The sequence below is a fragment of the Leucopleurus acutus genome, assembly GCF_964270905.1.
Source record: "Leucopleurus acutus genome assembly, chromosome: 10".
In the NCBI taxonomy this organism is placed as follows: Eukaryota; Metazoa; Chordata; class Mammalia; order Artiodactyla; family Delphinidae; genus Leucopleurus; species Leucopleurus acutus.
This window is the reverse complement of record NC_139153.1, coordinates 64,034,003-64,050,094: the sequence shown is the minus strand read 5'-3', so window position 1 is coordinate 64,050,094 and position 16,092 is coordinate 64,034,003. Positions and strand designations below refer to the sequence as shown.

Below are 16,092 nucleotides of genomic sequence, written 5' to 3'. Positions count from 1 at the left end.
ATATATGCACAATGTTCATTGCAGCACTATTCACAATAGCCAAGACATGGAAGCAACCTATTATAAATGTCCACTGACGGATGAATGGATAAAGAAGATGCGGTATGTATATATAATGGAATATTACTCAGCCATAAAAAAGCATGAAATAGTGCCATTTGCAGCAATGTGGGTGGACCTAGAGATTATCATACTAAGTGAGGTCAGTCAGACAAAGACAAATACCATATGATATCACTTATATGTGGAATCTAAAAAAGTGAGACAATTGTACTTATTTACAAAACAGGAATAGACCCACAGACATAGAAAACAAACCTATGGTTACCGAAGGGGAAAGTGGGGTGGAGGGGAGGGATAAATTAGGAGTTTGGGATTAATAGATGCACAGTACTATATATAAAATAGATAACCAACAAGGACCTACTGTATAGCACAAGGAACTATATTCAATATCTTATAATACCCTATAATGGAAAAGAATCTGAGAAAGAACATATATATATATGTGTATATATATGTAAATATAACTGAATCACTTGCTGTACACCTGAAACTAACACAACGTTGTAAATCAACTATAATTCAATTTTAAATAAAATGTCTGTGTGTTCCTAGCTTAGTCTTTCATTACCAAAGGGGATTCCTTCTTTATTGTCTACCAGTTCTGTGTGTGATTTGACATCTTTATTAAGATTAATTCACAGGCTATACAGTTCCCCCATTTAAAGTGAATGATTCATGGTTTTAGTATATTCGCAGGGTTGTGCGGCCATTACCACAATTAATTTTAGAATGTTTTCATCGCCCCAGAAGGAACCCCATACCCATTAGCAGTCATTTCCCGTTTCCTAGGCAACCACTAATCTACTTTCTGTAATTTTATGCATTTTTAACTGCATGCTTATTGTATTGCGCGTTAATAGGATTTTCATGTTTCTTATGGTACATTGAAGGTATTTTGAAATGCAGTCCTAATATTTTTAGAACTAAAAACAGCCCTTCAATCATTTAATGCTTATTTTTTACACAGGGACACAGAGGACCAGGGAAGTCAAGTGATTCACCTGGGGACATTACCATTTCATCCCTCTTTACTAAAACATATTAGAAAAAGTATCTTATTGATGCTTATTTCATCAATAGTTCTTATTTTTGAGTGTTCGCTGAAACCCTTTCAAATTCAAATTCTGGACGTGGGATATGATTATTTGAATTCTCTGCTTTAGCCGATGGATCTTTTAACTATTCTGTGAATATTTCTTGGGCTTTTCCTTTTATCCCTAACTTTCTCGTGTATCAAAAGTCATGTCTTAACCAAAGTTTATTCAGTATATTATTATATTTTCTGTTTAAATTTCCTTGGGAAAAATCATTACTCTGTGATCAACCATAGAATTTTCTAGGATAATCTGTGCAGTTTTTATGTGTGTTCTTCTGTGGCACCCCTGAGGCCCCTACCTCATTTTGCGGTAGACCATTTAATCTACCAGATTTCTCCCCTCCCATGCCTCTTTTCAGTGTGATTTTTGCTGTTCTTTCCATCTGCCAGTGGAGACTATTTCTCCACTCCCCTGACTATGGACTGAAATGACATGGTGCAAATTTTAAGGTCTTGTCCCCAAGAGTCCTCCCAGACTCTTTGTCCCTTTTGAATGTTACTCAGAGAGCTTCATGTAAGAAGCCACTCAATCGTAAGGGAGAGGAAAGAGACCTGTGGAGAACAGAGGTGCTCCAGCTGGGTGCTGGCACTAGTTGCCAGACCATAAGCGTGAGGCCAGGGTGGTCTTCCAGCCCTTCCAACCCTCCAGCTGCTTGTAATTGCATGAGTGAGCTCAGGTGAAAACAGCAGAGGAACTGCCCAGCAAACCCACAGAAATGTGAGAAATTTCCAAAAGTCATGTTGCTTTTGAGTCCCTAAGTTCGGGATGGTCTGTTATGCAGCAGTGGCTGACTGATACATGTAGGTGTTAGCACTGTGGTGACGTTGAGACGACTAGAGTGTGTGATCCAGGTAAAGTCCTTAGCTCACTGCTGAGCACAGAGAATCCCTCAGTAAAGGTTGACAGCTATATCATAATGGCTACAGAATGATCATTCTAACGTTGTTGTTTTGGTTACTATTGGTCGTTTTATTTCTCCTCCTTCTCCAGACATAATGCCATTGCTTTTTATTATCATTAACTCTGATGAGTTAAAGAATTTGATGTCATGGTGCTAATTGTCTGGTATTTTTTCTTCCTGATTAGTAAGTAGTTTAAAGCTTTAAAAAGACTTTTCTTACTGTGAAATAAAAATATTTCACATATACTGAAAAGTGCATAAGGCATAAATGTACAGCTTACAGTATATAACGAATTATAAAATGAATACTCATAACTGCCACTCAGCTTAGAAGGTTTAACATTGGCAGGCCTCCTAATGCCCATTGCATGACCTTCCTGATCATAATGTTTCCCTCACACCTAGAGGTAGCCACTAACTTGATTTGATAGTAATCACATCTTTGCTTTTTTAAAAAATATTTTTTACCGCCTCTGTATGCATCTCTAACAAAGCAGCTTAGTTTTGGTGATTTTTCAACATTATATAAATGGAATAATACAGTATGCCTTCTTCTGTGTCTGGCTTCATTTGCTGAATATTATTTCTAGATTTCTCCATACTATGACTAAGAGTACGCTTCCATTTTTATTGCTGTGAAAAATTTTATTACAAGAATATACCTCTGTCAGATCTACTATTGATGGGTATTTGGGTTATTTACAGTTTTGGGCAATTACGAACAATTCTGTCACCCACGTTCTTGTATATATTCTGGAATAGAATATGTGAGAGTTTTAAAAAAAATTATAAGGTATATACCTAGGAGTAGAATTTCTGGGTAATAAAGTCACAGTTACTTTTTGTAAGTCTCGTAGAAAAGAACACTGCCAGGTGATACAAATGATAAATACTGTAACAAGTGTTATTCTTACCTGGAGATTAGAACCATTGATTTACAACATCTTTACCAAGGAGGCTGACCACAAAGGCAGTTCAGGTCTTTGGGGACAGGAGTAGGGATGTGATGAGAGTTATGTAGGATGGAAAGGGGTCAAATTTAGTTGAAGGGTTAGAAGACCCCCCAGAAGGAAGTCTGTGAGTAAATTTGGTGTCATGACAGCTCAAACAGTTTTTTCAGGAGTTTAATAACATTCTTTATGTTGTCATCTCCCAGGTGAATCTGTAACAGTGGTTCATGTTTTCTCCACCTTATGGGGACATTTGGGCAGTGGGGGACAATCGATCATTGGCCGTATAGTGATAGCAAAGGACACAGCTCTCTTAGGACTGAGTATTCCTAAGAAGAAGGGAGAGGAACTCACACTATCAAGAGAAGGAAAAAGAATCTTGTCAGAAATGGAGAATGGGAAAAAGAAACATTCTGTTCAACCAGATTAAAGACTCTGTATCTACTAAAAACAATGGTGGCTATAAGAAGACTGTGGCGTAGCAAAGCAAGCCAAGGCAATTTGGGTTTCTTTCCATGTCATTGTACAAAATGTGCTCTAAGTGGGCCAGTGCGCTGTAATCAACATGGTGTGGTTGAAGAATGGTGTCTGTGTACCCCGTCACATGATCACCCTGCTGAGGCCTCCTGCCAAGAGGGCTACAGGAATTGTTCCTCATGTGCCCTGGCTCATCTCAGAGAGAAGGCAGAAGGGTTTATAAGCTTGTGGAGTTTTCTTCCATGACGATCTGCGGAAGTTGAAAACTTGAAGATTTAATCAGTCTTAGTGGCATTGTGTCTATCTTATAGAATGTAGTTAATTTAAAGCATTTGGACACCGAACTAAGATCCCATCAGGATAATGAGGGAAGGATTGAGGAATCACTGTTTTCGTGGTGGGATGCTGTCAGATAGGGTTGTTTTTCCATCTGGTATGTGCATCCCCAGTTGAATAAAGTAGTATTTGTGACAGGTCCTTTTTGAGGATGCTTTTACTATGCAGAACAAAACTTAAATTTGCTTGCTTTAAATGAGGATTTAAAATTAGGATTAGGATTAAATTAGGATTTCTATTGGACGTTGGGATTTGCAGGTTGTCATTTCCACAGACATACAACTAGCTTATTATTCACTGTAGATCTAAGTCCTGGTTGACTTGGTTTCTTGTATTATTTCTGAATGGTCCTTGAATGTATGGATTTGGTGATGGTTTTTGTGCTGTTGCTGTTATGCCTTTCCTGGAAAACAAAGTGAGCTTTTCATGCCTGAGTAAACACATCGATGCATTATTAAACTGTCAGACTCTTTGAACAACTGGCATAAGCTCAGTTATTCAAATGTGACTCTTTTGAATGGCTTTTGTGTCAGCTAATGCTTTAGTATAACCCACATAAAGAAATTTCAATACCTTTCCTTAAGAAATTAAATTTCAGCCCTATGATTAAAGAACTCCAGAGGATTAGTCCTTTTGTTGAGCACACTCATTGTCATATATAGCTAATTGGTAGCATTCATTTGCTGAGATTCATAGTTCGTTTTATTTTAAAACATCTTTTTTGTTAAAAAAATAAAGTTGTTCATGCATTTCCCTTGTTGCCTAGCATAACTTTTTTTCCCCCTGTTCCCTTTTCAACATGCACGCGTGCTTTTTTCCATAGAGTACCTGCCATTTTGTCTTCTTTTAAAATTATATTTGCGTCGTCAATCTTTTTCAAGTTCTCTGGTCTTTACAGTAATCGTTTTTGTTGTTTGCTTGGTATTGAGTTATTAATAACATGCTAATCATTTCCCTTATTTGACATGCTTTTCATTTGTAATGATAAGAATGCAAAGACATATTGTGCACCGTAGCTGGTTTTTCTTATTTTCAATTATGTTAGGAGAATAGATGCCCAAAAGTATTGTTACGATGTCAGTGGACTTGAAAAACTTTTTACGTTTTGTGTATTGCCCAACTGGTTGTCAAAGATGATGCCTTCTTTTTGATTGTATAAGTTACAATCCCTTTTACCAAAGGAAAAGAAATGATGAAGCTTATTAAATGTTACCATCCTTTGCAACTATCGTTTGGAGCACCCTGTCATCTTAGTAGAGACTTTTTCCTTTGTAAATTCAATTTCTATTTTTAGCAAGGTAACATATGCAAATAATGTTTTAAAAATCCAATAAGCCTCTTGCCCTCCCCCTCTCCCACTCCGATTTCTGGCTTTTGCGAACCCCCAGCTCTGGGATATTTCTATTGACATTAGCTTCCACATTGCTAAATGGCTTGATTTTACTGTTTGATCCCCCCCGCCCCACACACACGCTTTTTAGTTATTTATTGATTTCCTTCTATGGAAGTTATTTATTGATTTCCTTCCTTCTATAGCACTTGCAGTTTCTTTCCCATCCTCTCAGTATTGACATAATATAAATTTTGTTTTTGACAGTATATAAATATTAAAATATTATGACTGTATAAGTATTGTTCATAACCAAATTTTATATTTATATTATGACTATATCTTCTTTTACTCTGTATTTTTTCTGGAATTAATAACTCCCTCCTTTTTTGCTTGCTTTGTTTTCTCTGTTTCAGTTTCTAATTTGTCACCAAATTAATCTTCCTGATACTTCCAAAACATGTCAGATAACCCCTCACATGTGTTGGTATTTTTAATTTTTTTTATGGGAGCCCTCATATTTTCTTCAGTGTAGACAGGTTGCTCTTGGGATCAGCTGCTCGGTTGCCATCTTGGAATTCCTTCACTGTTTTGTCCTTTGTCTCTGTTTTGTTGATTCTCTGATTTCTGGATCTCAGATCTTCCTCCTTTTAGATTTATTGGGTTGACCAAAAAACTCATTCAGTTTTAAGTGAAAATAAGAGACACGTTTTTCATTTTCACCAAGAATTTTATTGAACAACATAGTCACTAACCAAATGAACTTTTTGGCCAACCCAATACTTCCACATTTTGATGGATTCTGTTTTTTTTTTTTTAATGAATTTGTTTATTTTATTTATTTATTTTTGGCTGCATTGGGTCTTCATTGCTGCGCACGGGCTTTCTCTAGTTGCGGCGAGTGAGGGCTACTCTTCGTTGTGGTGTGCGGGCTTCTCATTGTGGTGGCTTCTCTTGCTGCAGGGCATGGGCTCTAGGTGCGCAGGCTTCAGTAGTTGTGGTGCGTGGGCTCAGTAGTTGTGGCTCGCGGGCTCTAGAGCACAGGTTCAGTAGTTGTGGCGCACGGGCTTAGTTGCCCCACGGCATGTGGGATCTTCCCGGGCCAGGGCTTGAACCTGTGTCCCCTGCGTTGGCAGGCAGATTCTTAACCACTGTGCCACCAGGGAAGTCCCTTGATGGATTCTTGAGAAAGGTCCAAGGAGGATAAATTTTTTGAGACCATGCGTGTCTGAGAATGTCTTTATTCTGTCACATACCTGACTGATGGTTTGGCTGGGTATGTGATTCTAGGTTGGGAATAATGTTTTCTTGGAATTTTGAAGGCATTGCTCCATTGTCTTCTTACTTTCAAGGTTGCTGTTGAGTCCAGCACCATTCTGATTCCCAATCCTTTGTTATGACCTCCCTTCCCCGCCCCACCCCCCAACCCCTTGGTCTCTGGAAGCTTTTAGAATCGTCTTACTTCTGGAGTTATGAACTTTTATAATATTCCTTGGTATCCCTATGTGTTTTGTGTCATTCATTTTATTGTCCACATGTCGGGCCCTTTCAAACTGGAAACTCATGCTCTGCAGTCCCTGTGTTTTCTTTCTCTTTGTAATACCTATTCATTGGATATAGTACCTTGAGGACTGATCCTCTAATTTTCCTATTTTTTTCTGTCCCGTTTCTCCACCTCATTGTCTTTCTTTTCTACCTTCTGAGGGATTTCTGTTAACTTTATTTTTCATCTCTTTTATTGGATTCTTATATTGATGCTGCACTAGTTTTTAATTTCTGAGAGTTTATTCTTTGAAGCTTGCCTTTTATGGCATCATGCTGCTTCACTTCCTCTTATTTCTCTGTGGGTATTAATTATATTTTTTTTGGTTGGTGAAGTTTTTCCTGCTCCCTACATCACATTTGTTTCTTCTGAGATGTGTGTGAGTGCCCACTCTCTTGCATGTAAAGGGCTTTCCTCAAGTGTCTGGAGAACCTTGGCTCTGTTTAAATGAGATCCAAGCACTTGAAGTAAAAAAGGAGAGAATTGAAGCTCTGAGGGCATGGGTGGGGCTTGTAACCTGGGGCTTCCCTATTGTATAATCCGTGTCTGTAAGTCTGTCTGTTTCCCCCACTGGGAGCCTGGCTGCAGGGAGAAGGGGGTGGATCTCAGTGAGCAGGCTCTGACCCCCTCCCACTGTTTCCAGTTGGGTGCCTCACCCCTGCCCTTAGCTGTGCTTACAGTCAGCTCTTCTGGGGGAAACTTCCAGTCCCCTGCCTGGTTGTGCAGGGGAGAGGAGGGCTTATGGGGGCCTAACTGTCTTTATATCCATTTTCAGACAGTTCTCCTTCCTTCAGAGGTACCTGGACCTAATCTGCTATTGGCTACTCACTCCATAGGCTTAAATTTCAGCTTTGTATCGATTCTTTCGTTAGCTGTCATTTAATTTATCTGTTTTCTAGCTTCAAGGATTTTGTTGCATGTCTAGTTTTCTTCTCATTCCCTCTCACCTTGAATTGTCTTCATGCCTTTATTTCATATTTTTATGTCTATATCCATCTCCCTATAAATTCCTTTAATGCTATTTTAGTACAGTTTTTAAAGGGTGTGGCGCAAAAGGCACCTCTGTGTGCCGTGGTTAATGGAAGGATCCAGTGCAGGCTCTTTTTTAGATTGGCCAAAAATAATTTTTTTCTCCTCCACACATTTGTGGGATATTTATATATTTTCTAATGCACAGTAATTTCTTTTAAAAATGTTTAAGAAACATTTTACTCTAATTTTCAAATATCTTTATTTAACATTGCAGATTTCATATCAGGTTCCATAAGTAGAAAATGTGACCACCTACTGGATAATATAAAGGAGTCATTACTATTCTCACTGAGTTACTTATTCATTGTCAAAAAATTTTAATTTTGAAATAATGGTAGGTGGTACACAGAGATGGCCTGTGTACCCAGTTTACCCTGTTGGTGACATCGCCACATGACTTTGGTACAATATCAAAATCAGGAAATTGACATTGGTGCAATCGTCACTAATTTTTAAAAGACATATTGTTTTTAAATTTCATATTGGGCAAAAAGTTTACACTGCAAATAGATGTGAGACCTACATGAAACTATTTTGTCTTTCAGCAATTTTTCCAGCTAGTCAAGTTACGAAAGCTTGGACTTAGCGATAACGAAATTCAGCGGCTCCCTCCAGAAATAGCAAACTTCATGCAGCTGGTGGAACTTGATGTGTCCCGAAATGGTAAGAAAAAAGAATTCCACCTGAACTGTTCATTTGTCTCTTCTGATGCTGGTGCTTACAATTTTTAGTAAATATGGCTGGATAAATGTTCTTGGAGGAAAGCTATGTATATGTTTTGGGATGAAATTAATGCCGTTATTGAATACTTTAGTCACCTCATATGTATTTACCCAAAATGTCATGACAGTTTTTAGGCGATAACTTTCTCCAAGTTGGTTCAGTCTGATTCACGGCGGTGGAGCTGCGGACTGCCAAATCCGCAGCTTGCCCCCACGTTTCATTGGAGGTGACATTGAGGGCTACTAGTATGGTCATTTGTCCAGATCTCGGGGGACTGCTGTGGCGGGGAAAGCGCCCTAGGGAAGGGTTGGTTTCTCCTGGCTGTGGCCTGGTTGCCTGGGCTGCTCCCCTGAGAATCTGTCTCCCTGCTGCAGTGAACAGACCTGCTTGCCGTCCAGATATTTCTGTCTGTTTCATTCAGTTCTGATTAGGCCCCGGGTAGGTCTGCCCACTTGAATTATTTGTGTGGCATATTTGTGAGTTTATTTTGATTTTCAGATTTCCCTGTAATGTTGCTTCCTTTTAAGTGAACGCCCTAGCAGGGTGTTTATATCCTGCTTAACCTTTCACTTTTAAATGGGTACCCTGGTTTTACCTTGGGTTTTATAGCCCTTAGAGCATTCCCTGGGCAGACTGGTCCCATGGCTTGTTGGAGCATGTTTGATTAATTACTTCAAGTTAAAGTGGCAGCTCCCAGGGGTCCTGTCTTTAGTGATGGAATTCAGTCCTTGCAAGAACTCCGGTTTAATGTCCTGAGGATAAGCCCATATGTAATCTATTGTTTATAAAAATGATAATCCTTTTCTGTCTCTCCTATTACACACCACATTGTGTTTTGTTTTGCTTTCCTACAAAAATCTGTAGGTTCCTTCTCAGTGACCCTCAGGTCTGGCTCTTTCAATCTGATGTCCTCTGCAGAAACCCCAAGGCCCGGATAATAGTATTTTCCTGTGGGTCACTGTTATAAGGCAGCAATAATAATCAGTACTTGATTGAAAACGTGGTGAAGAAAGAATGATTTTACCCTCCACTTTGTAAATTGCTACCACCTCTCAGATCCCATCCATTGGAAACTGTCTTTAGGCCAAGCCATATGCTCTTGATATAGCGTCTACCTTTATTTGTCATGAGAATTATTTCTTCCCTTGCAGGTACTAGAAAGAGTGAAAAAAATTAGTTTGGGAGGCTTGTTTACAATGGCTTATTTGGTTGCAGGGGGGTCAGCTCTGCTTAAGTAAAAGGGATTTGATGGTAAGGATGGGGTGTGGGGTGGAGCTGACTTGCTAAAAGCATTGCCCCGGGGTCCACATCTGACACCATTTGAGTGGTTTCTTGGCCTCTCTCTTCTGTTTCTGGGTGCTCTGTCCTTTGGAACTGGCCTCTGCAGATCCGGTTTGTTGTGGTTTCTCACCATGCACTTCTGGGCCTCTGCCCTTGCTGTGGCATCTGGCTGCCATTTCTAAATGAGGCCTGGTTGACCCAACTCATCTTTTTAAGCCAACCGTAAGCCAGAGCTCCCGGTCACTGGGCACCCTAGGTATTGGCTACCCTGGTACAGGGGTGGCAAGCAGTACAGAGCGCGGCCCTGCCCTCATTGCAGAAGTTGTTGATGGGCAGCGTCCCCTCACACTGCAGGGTGGCAGGGGGCGGACCTCTGAGGCCAGCCTTGCCTCTAAGGCTGTCCTGCGTCTCCCTTACCTAAGGCGTATGTGATTGAAACTGCTCTCTCTTGTCTTAGCGATGATCTCAGTTGTAAAGACTGGCTGGCTATGAACTCTGCAAGGAAGCAGTGACTTTGAAAAATGGTCACTGAAATCACACAGTCCCAAGAAATCAAATAGTCATTTTGAAATTGGCATTAGGAAGGAAGAGAAGCAGGGATCCAGAAATACTTGAGAAAGAGGTGAAGTATTGGCTTTCATTATCTGGGAGCAGAGAACGCATAAAGCTTGAAGGTTGCAGTCCTATTATTGACTCTGATGGGAAGAGATGCTCTGTGGGAATTCAGCATTGTCAAGCGGCCAGTTTTACCAGATTCCACATCAGCTGTGTCTTTTCAAATATTCAGAGGAAGAAAGAAGGGCTACGTGCCTCTTTCCACATGTCCATTTATACCTTCCAGCATGTTGATAAGAGGAGGTGAGCTTTCACTGTAGTCGTGTCAGGTCACACAGTGTTTTATCTCCCTGGGATGCCTACCCTCCTTTTCTCCCCGCCTCATTTTCAACCTCTCCTTCTGCAGGTGTTGGACTTTTGTGACGGATCCCGCAGATCTGCTCCCTTTTAATCAGGCTCTTGTAGAAATGCTGGGGGAGTTAAACTCCCCCTTCGCCTATTGGCAAAGCCTTGCTCTGCCTCGTGTGTGTGGTGGGAATGAGGTGGTGGTGGTGGAGGGGCCTTTCTTTGTGGTTGTGAAAAAACTGCACAGATGACAGAGCAGAACAAGGTCATGGTTTTACTATAACCAACAGGAACGTGGGTCTGGAGCTGTTTCCAGGTCAGGCAAATCTCCCTATGTCTCCTCTCTCATTCTTCTGGCCCATAAAATCCCATTAATGTGAGTTTCCTAGGCAGCTGAGTAGGTGAATCCAGGTTACAGAGTCTGCAGCCTGAGAGGCAGTGGGAGGACCCGCACTTTGCGTGGATGCAGGTGTCTGTAAGGGTTTGGGACTCATGTCTGGAGCCCCGTGTGTCTTCTGCAGCCCCAGCGGAGAAGGCCCTCTCCGTGATCAGAGGCTTTTCCTGCCCAGTCCCTGGGTTGTAGCAGGGCCACGGCCAGCACTGGCCACTGTCGTGGTAGGACCTTTGTTGCCTTCCTCAGTTCCTGATTTTCCAGAAAGTGTCGCTTGCCCATGGAGGAGGGAGGCAAACGAGATGTTGGTGTCAGACCTCTCAAGCCCTTTTGGATCAGTGCTTGTCAAACTTGACCGTGCCATGAATTACCATTGGATTTTGTTAAAATGTAGATTTTGATGCAGTAGGTCTGGGGTGGGTCTGGAGATGCTGCATTGCTAGGAAGCTCCCCAGGGATGCCAAACACACCGAGGAGGAGATCTTAGCCATCACCACCCCCAAGCCCGCTCCTAACAGCCCCTCAGCAGCTTCCTGTGGCTTTGAGCCCAGATTCGCTGTTTCTCTTGGTCCCGCACCTGCCCATGTGGAAGGTGGGAAACCTCCAGGATATTCCTGGCTAAAGGGTAAGAGGCTAGAGCTGACTGAAGTTCAAGTCGGCTTTGATTCCAGGAGCAAAATTAGACGTTTCCTAATGTTCCCTGCTCAAGGGAGGGAGATAGTACCATAGGCTTCAAGTTAAGGTCTGATGCAGTTTTCTGTGGTGAAGCGCATCTGCTTTCATGCCCGGACTTTTTGTCTGTTTTCTCTGCTCACTGATTCTTAGCTCTTGGAGACAAATGCTTTCTGGATACGTGAGAAGAGGTACTACCCCAGAGTACTATCTCGCTGTCCACAAGTGTAGGGTGGACTTTCTTAGTGCATCATGAGTCCTGCCCAGAGGGTTAGTAATTTGAATTTTATAGTCTATGCTGTAATTCGACTTACATCACAGTACTGTATCATTATCTGTTTAGTTCAGTTTTTTTCCCCCAAAGTGTAAGGCATACGCCACCAGCACTGCTAGAGAAGATTTTAAGTGGTACTGCAAAACAGCAGTTTTTAATATTGAATCAGAGCGAGGAAGTTATCCTCTTTCCTTTTTATTTAAAATTTTTTTTACTCCCTTTAGGTTGCTTTCTGTAAAACTTAATAGCACTATATTGTATTGATTGTTATATTTATCTTTTATATCTGGTGATGATAATGGCTTTCTATTCATGTTAGTGATTTAAAAATAAATCTTACTCAACAAAGTTGATTTAAAAGAGTGAGGTAAATAATAAAGAACACAGGTGCTCTACCAGGATGACAAAAACTGTGAAGGTAGAACAGGGATGGATGAAGTTAAGGAAATGCTATTAGTATTAGCACAGCCAAAGAAGTCATGAGTTTATTTCTCTTATGGGGCAAATAATACTGCATGCGGAACAAACATGGCCAGAGACTGCACATTCTGGAGAATTACTTTGCAAACTTGAGTGAACAAGAAACTAAAAGACAGTTTTAGTACAAAACCCTCACTGGCACTGGAACAGAGCTTCAGAGTTAGCAGATGGACAGCTTACCCAATCCGTCAGCAGGATCATCGTCCCACAAAGTCGAGAGGCTAGACTCGGATTAAATGTTTGGGTTAGTCGCCCTCTGTCCAGCTGCAAGATGGGGATCAGTGTCTGTGCTCTGTGGCAGTGGGTTTGTTTAATGAAACCTAAGATCCATTTTGAAGCCTGCTGAAATGCCCTTGTGTAACAGCACGTCTCGGTGCTTCTGAGTGTGCCCCGAAAAAAAGCTCTTTCTGGCAAGCCAGGCAGCCAGTGCGCCTAGAAGTCCTCCTTCTTGGTTATGAACAGTTAGTGCTTTTTGGGGGTAATAACTACATACACCCACAACAGAAGTGTGACAGAGGCCAGTTCTCGCCCACGCAGGCTTAGGACTTTACACAATCAGGCCATTGTTCCCTTCTCTGTCTCTGCCTGATTCGGGGCCAGGCTTAGTGCTCTGCCTAGCACACTGCGGTGTGCTGGATTAACACAGACTTAATCTGTGTTATCAGTCGGTGAGTTTCTTTGTCACAGTCACTGTGAAAATGGTACAGGAGACACCCCTCAAAGAGAAGCCCCACAGGGCCACTCTGCCTTGAGGGTGGAGAGCTGACAGTTTCTACCCCAGACCTGGCTTGGTTGTCTTTACAAGTACTGCCACGTTCCTATCACAGGCCCTTTCTCTGTCTTAACTTTTTACCTGTTCTTTTGTTAGGGAGAGGGGTTAATAATAAAACATATAATTGCCTTCCACTCACATTTTAATTCCAGGTAATAATAATTATTTTCAAAGTGGAGGTGGAAAGAAATTTGGCGTCTGTGACGTTTTCTAATCACCTTTCCATTTTAAACACTGAAAGAGTTGGAATAAACTATGCAAACAGATCCTTCCTTCCTTTTTTTTTTGTCCCATAAAGAAACATCCATGATATTTTATCAGATAAACCTGAAAATCTATCACAAATTAGTGATGCAAATTGTTAAATCCGAAGGGAAATTTTGACAGCAATGCCTCTGCTCAAAATGATTTTGGAACTCTTTCAGAATTTGTCATTTTGCATATCCTCAGACCAGTGGTTTCACGTTTTCGAGTGGATCAGTTTTCAAAAACAACCATGCATTACTTAAGGCTGACTTAGGTAAATAAACCAGGACACTGATAATTTTATAGTGCTCAAAATCTGCCTCAGATGGCAATTTCAAAAAAGTATAAAAGAGTAAACTATTGTTACTCTTTATTAATTCATATGGTTCTCTCCCACTTACCAGAAAAATTGTGGCTGTGCTGAATAAGTTGTAGGTTTATATAACTTTCTCTTTCTTGTTTTCTCTTTAATTAGCAGGTTTGTAATAGAGATGGTGCCCTGAATTTGAGGTCAACACCTCTGAATATATTTTTTAGGTCAGTACGAACTTCAGTCAGTCCTGGGTTCTCTAAACGTTTAGAGATTGTCAGTAGCTCCTCATCCCTCCTCCACCCCTCCCCCATTCAGTCATTCACTCAGTCCTGCACTGCTCTGTGGCTGGGTGATGAATTTTCCAAAACAGTGTTGGATTTACACAGAATGGGCTAAGATGAAGGCACATAATTGTAGTGTTTTCTCCTGAAGTAAAACAAAACCCTGGGCATATATCCAGAGAAAACTCTAACTGGAAAAGATACATGCACCCCTATGTTCATAGCAGCACTATTCACAATAGCCAAGACATAGAAGCAGCATAAGTGTCCATCGACGGATGAATGGATAAAGAAGATGTGGTATGTGTGTGTGTGTGTGTGTGTATATATATGTATACACACACACACACACACACACACACACACAGGGAATTATTACTCAGGCATAAAAGGAATTGAAATAATGCCATTAGCAGCAACATGAATGGACCTAGAGATTATCATACTAAGTGAAGTAAGCCAGACAGAGAAAGACAAATACTGTATGATATCACTTATATGTGGAATCTAAAATATGACACAAATGAACTTATCTATGAAATAGAAACAGACTCACAGACATAGAGAACAGAGTTGTGGTTACCAAGGGGGATAGGGGTGGAGGAGGGATGGATTGGGAGTTTGGGATGAGCAGATTCAAACTATTATATATAGGATGGATAAACAACAAGGTCCTACTGTATAGCACAGGGAACTATAGTCAGTATCCTCTGATAAGCCATAATGGAAAAGAATATGAAAAAGAACGTATAGATATGCGTAACAGAATCACGTTGCTGTACAGCAGAAATTAACACATTGTAAATCAACTATACTTCAGTGATAAAAAAAAAACCCAACATGTGGAATGCCAGTCTGCTCACTTTCTAATTAGGCAATTTTCCTTGGTATCAGGTTGACAGTTCCCAGCTGTAAAAGTGGTTGAGGGTGGGTGGCCATGGCGCTTCATTTTTGATTTTGAGGTCACCTGTTTTGTCACGTGACTTGGGCTGGAGCCAAGAGATGCTACGCCTCCAGGCAGCTGAGGGCTGGATGGCATCTCTCCGTAAGAATGGTGACAGCAATATGCTGCCATGACCAGAAACAATGCTCTGAGCTTATTAAGCTAGAAAAGACACGTCTTAGAAAAGGATGAAGAAGCCGAGGAGGAAAGGGGGACTGAGGAACAGGACTGAGAACTGAAACTAGAGGATTATATATAGAAATGATTTGGTTTTTATTTTATTTTATTATTTATTTATTTTTTAAAAATTAATTAATTATTTAACTGGCTGCGTTGGGTCTTCTTTGCTTGTGCGGGCTTTCTTTAGTTGCGGCGAGCGGGGGCTACTTTTCCTTGCAGTGTGTGGACTTCTCTTTGCGGTGGCTTCTCTTGTTGCGGAGCACGGGCTCTAGGCATAGGGGCTGCAGTAGTTGTGGCACGCGGGCTCAGTAGTTGTGGCTTGCAGGCTCTAGAGTGCAGGCTCAGTAGTTGTGGCGCACGGGCTTAGTTGCTCCACAGCATGTGGGATCTTCCTGGACCAGGGCTCGAACCCTGGCTCGTGTCCCCTGGATTGGCAGGCAGATTCTTAACCACTGTGCCACGAGGGAAGCCCAGAAATGATTTGGTTTTTAAATTGACTTTGTAAGTATTGAATATATCCTCAGTCTAACACACCTGCTCCAAGCTAATAATAAATTTTGATTCTTACATCTTTTCAGTTTGAAAAAGCCTTGGATCCAGGCCATTTTTTTTTTTTTTTTTTTTTTTTACTGTTTGTGGTTATCAACTATAGCTCATAATTATTATTTTTTTAAATTCAAGCAACATTTATTGAGTACTTACTGTGTTTGTGTAAGGCTCTTTGCTGAATTCTTCTATCCCTTAAGGAGGTAATTCTACAGGCACAACAGACATATGTAAGTAATTTAACATTGATGGCTTATACAGTTATACAAATAAAGTGCTCAGGGCACACAGAGAGGTGTCAGTTACAGTGTAACTGATTTGAAAGAGACTTGAGAGAATAATGGGGATTTTTGGTTTG

General features: G+C 40.9%; 1 protein-coding gene across 1 annotated transcript in view; it reads left to right on the top strand.

Annotated features, from left to right (window-relative positions):
• LRRC1 (leucine rich repeat containing 1) overlaps positions 1 to 16,092 on the top strand; it is a gene marked incomplete at its 3' end in the record, with an annotated part of 125,357 nt that overhangs the window by 36,197 nt on the left and 73,068 nt on the right. The window contains exon 2 of the mRNA XM_082848913.1: positions 8,278 to 8,395. Coding sequence (XP_082705039.1) covers positions 8,278 to 8,395 — 118 coding nt within the window. The remainder of the gene's footprint in view (positions 1 to 8,277; positions 8,396 to 16,092) is intronic.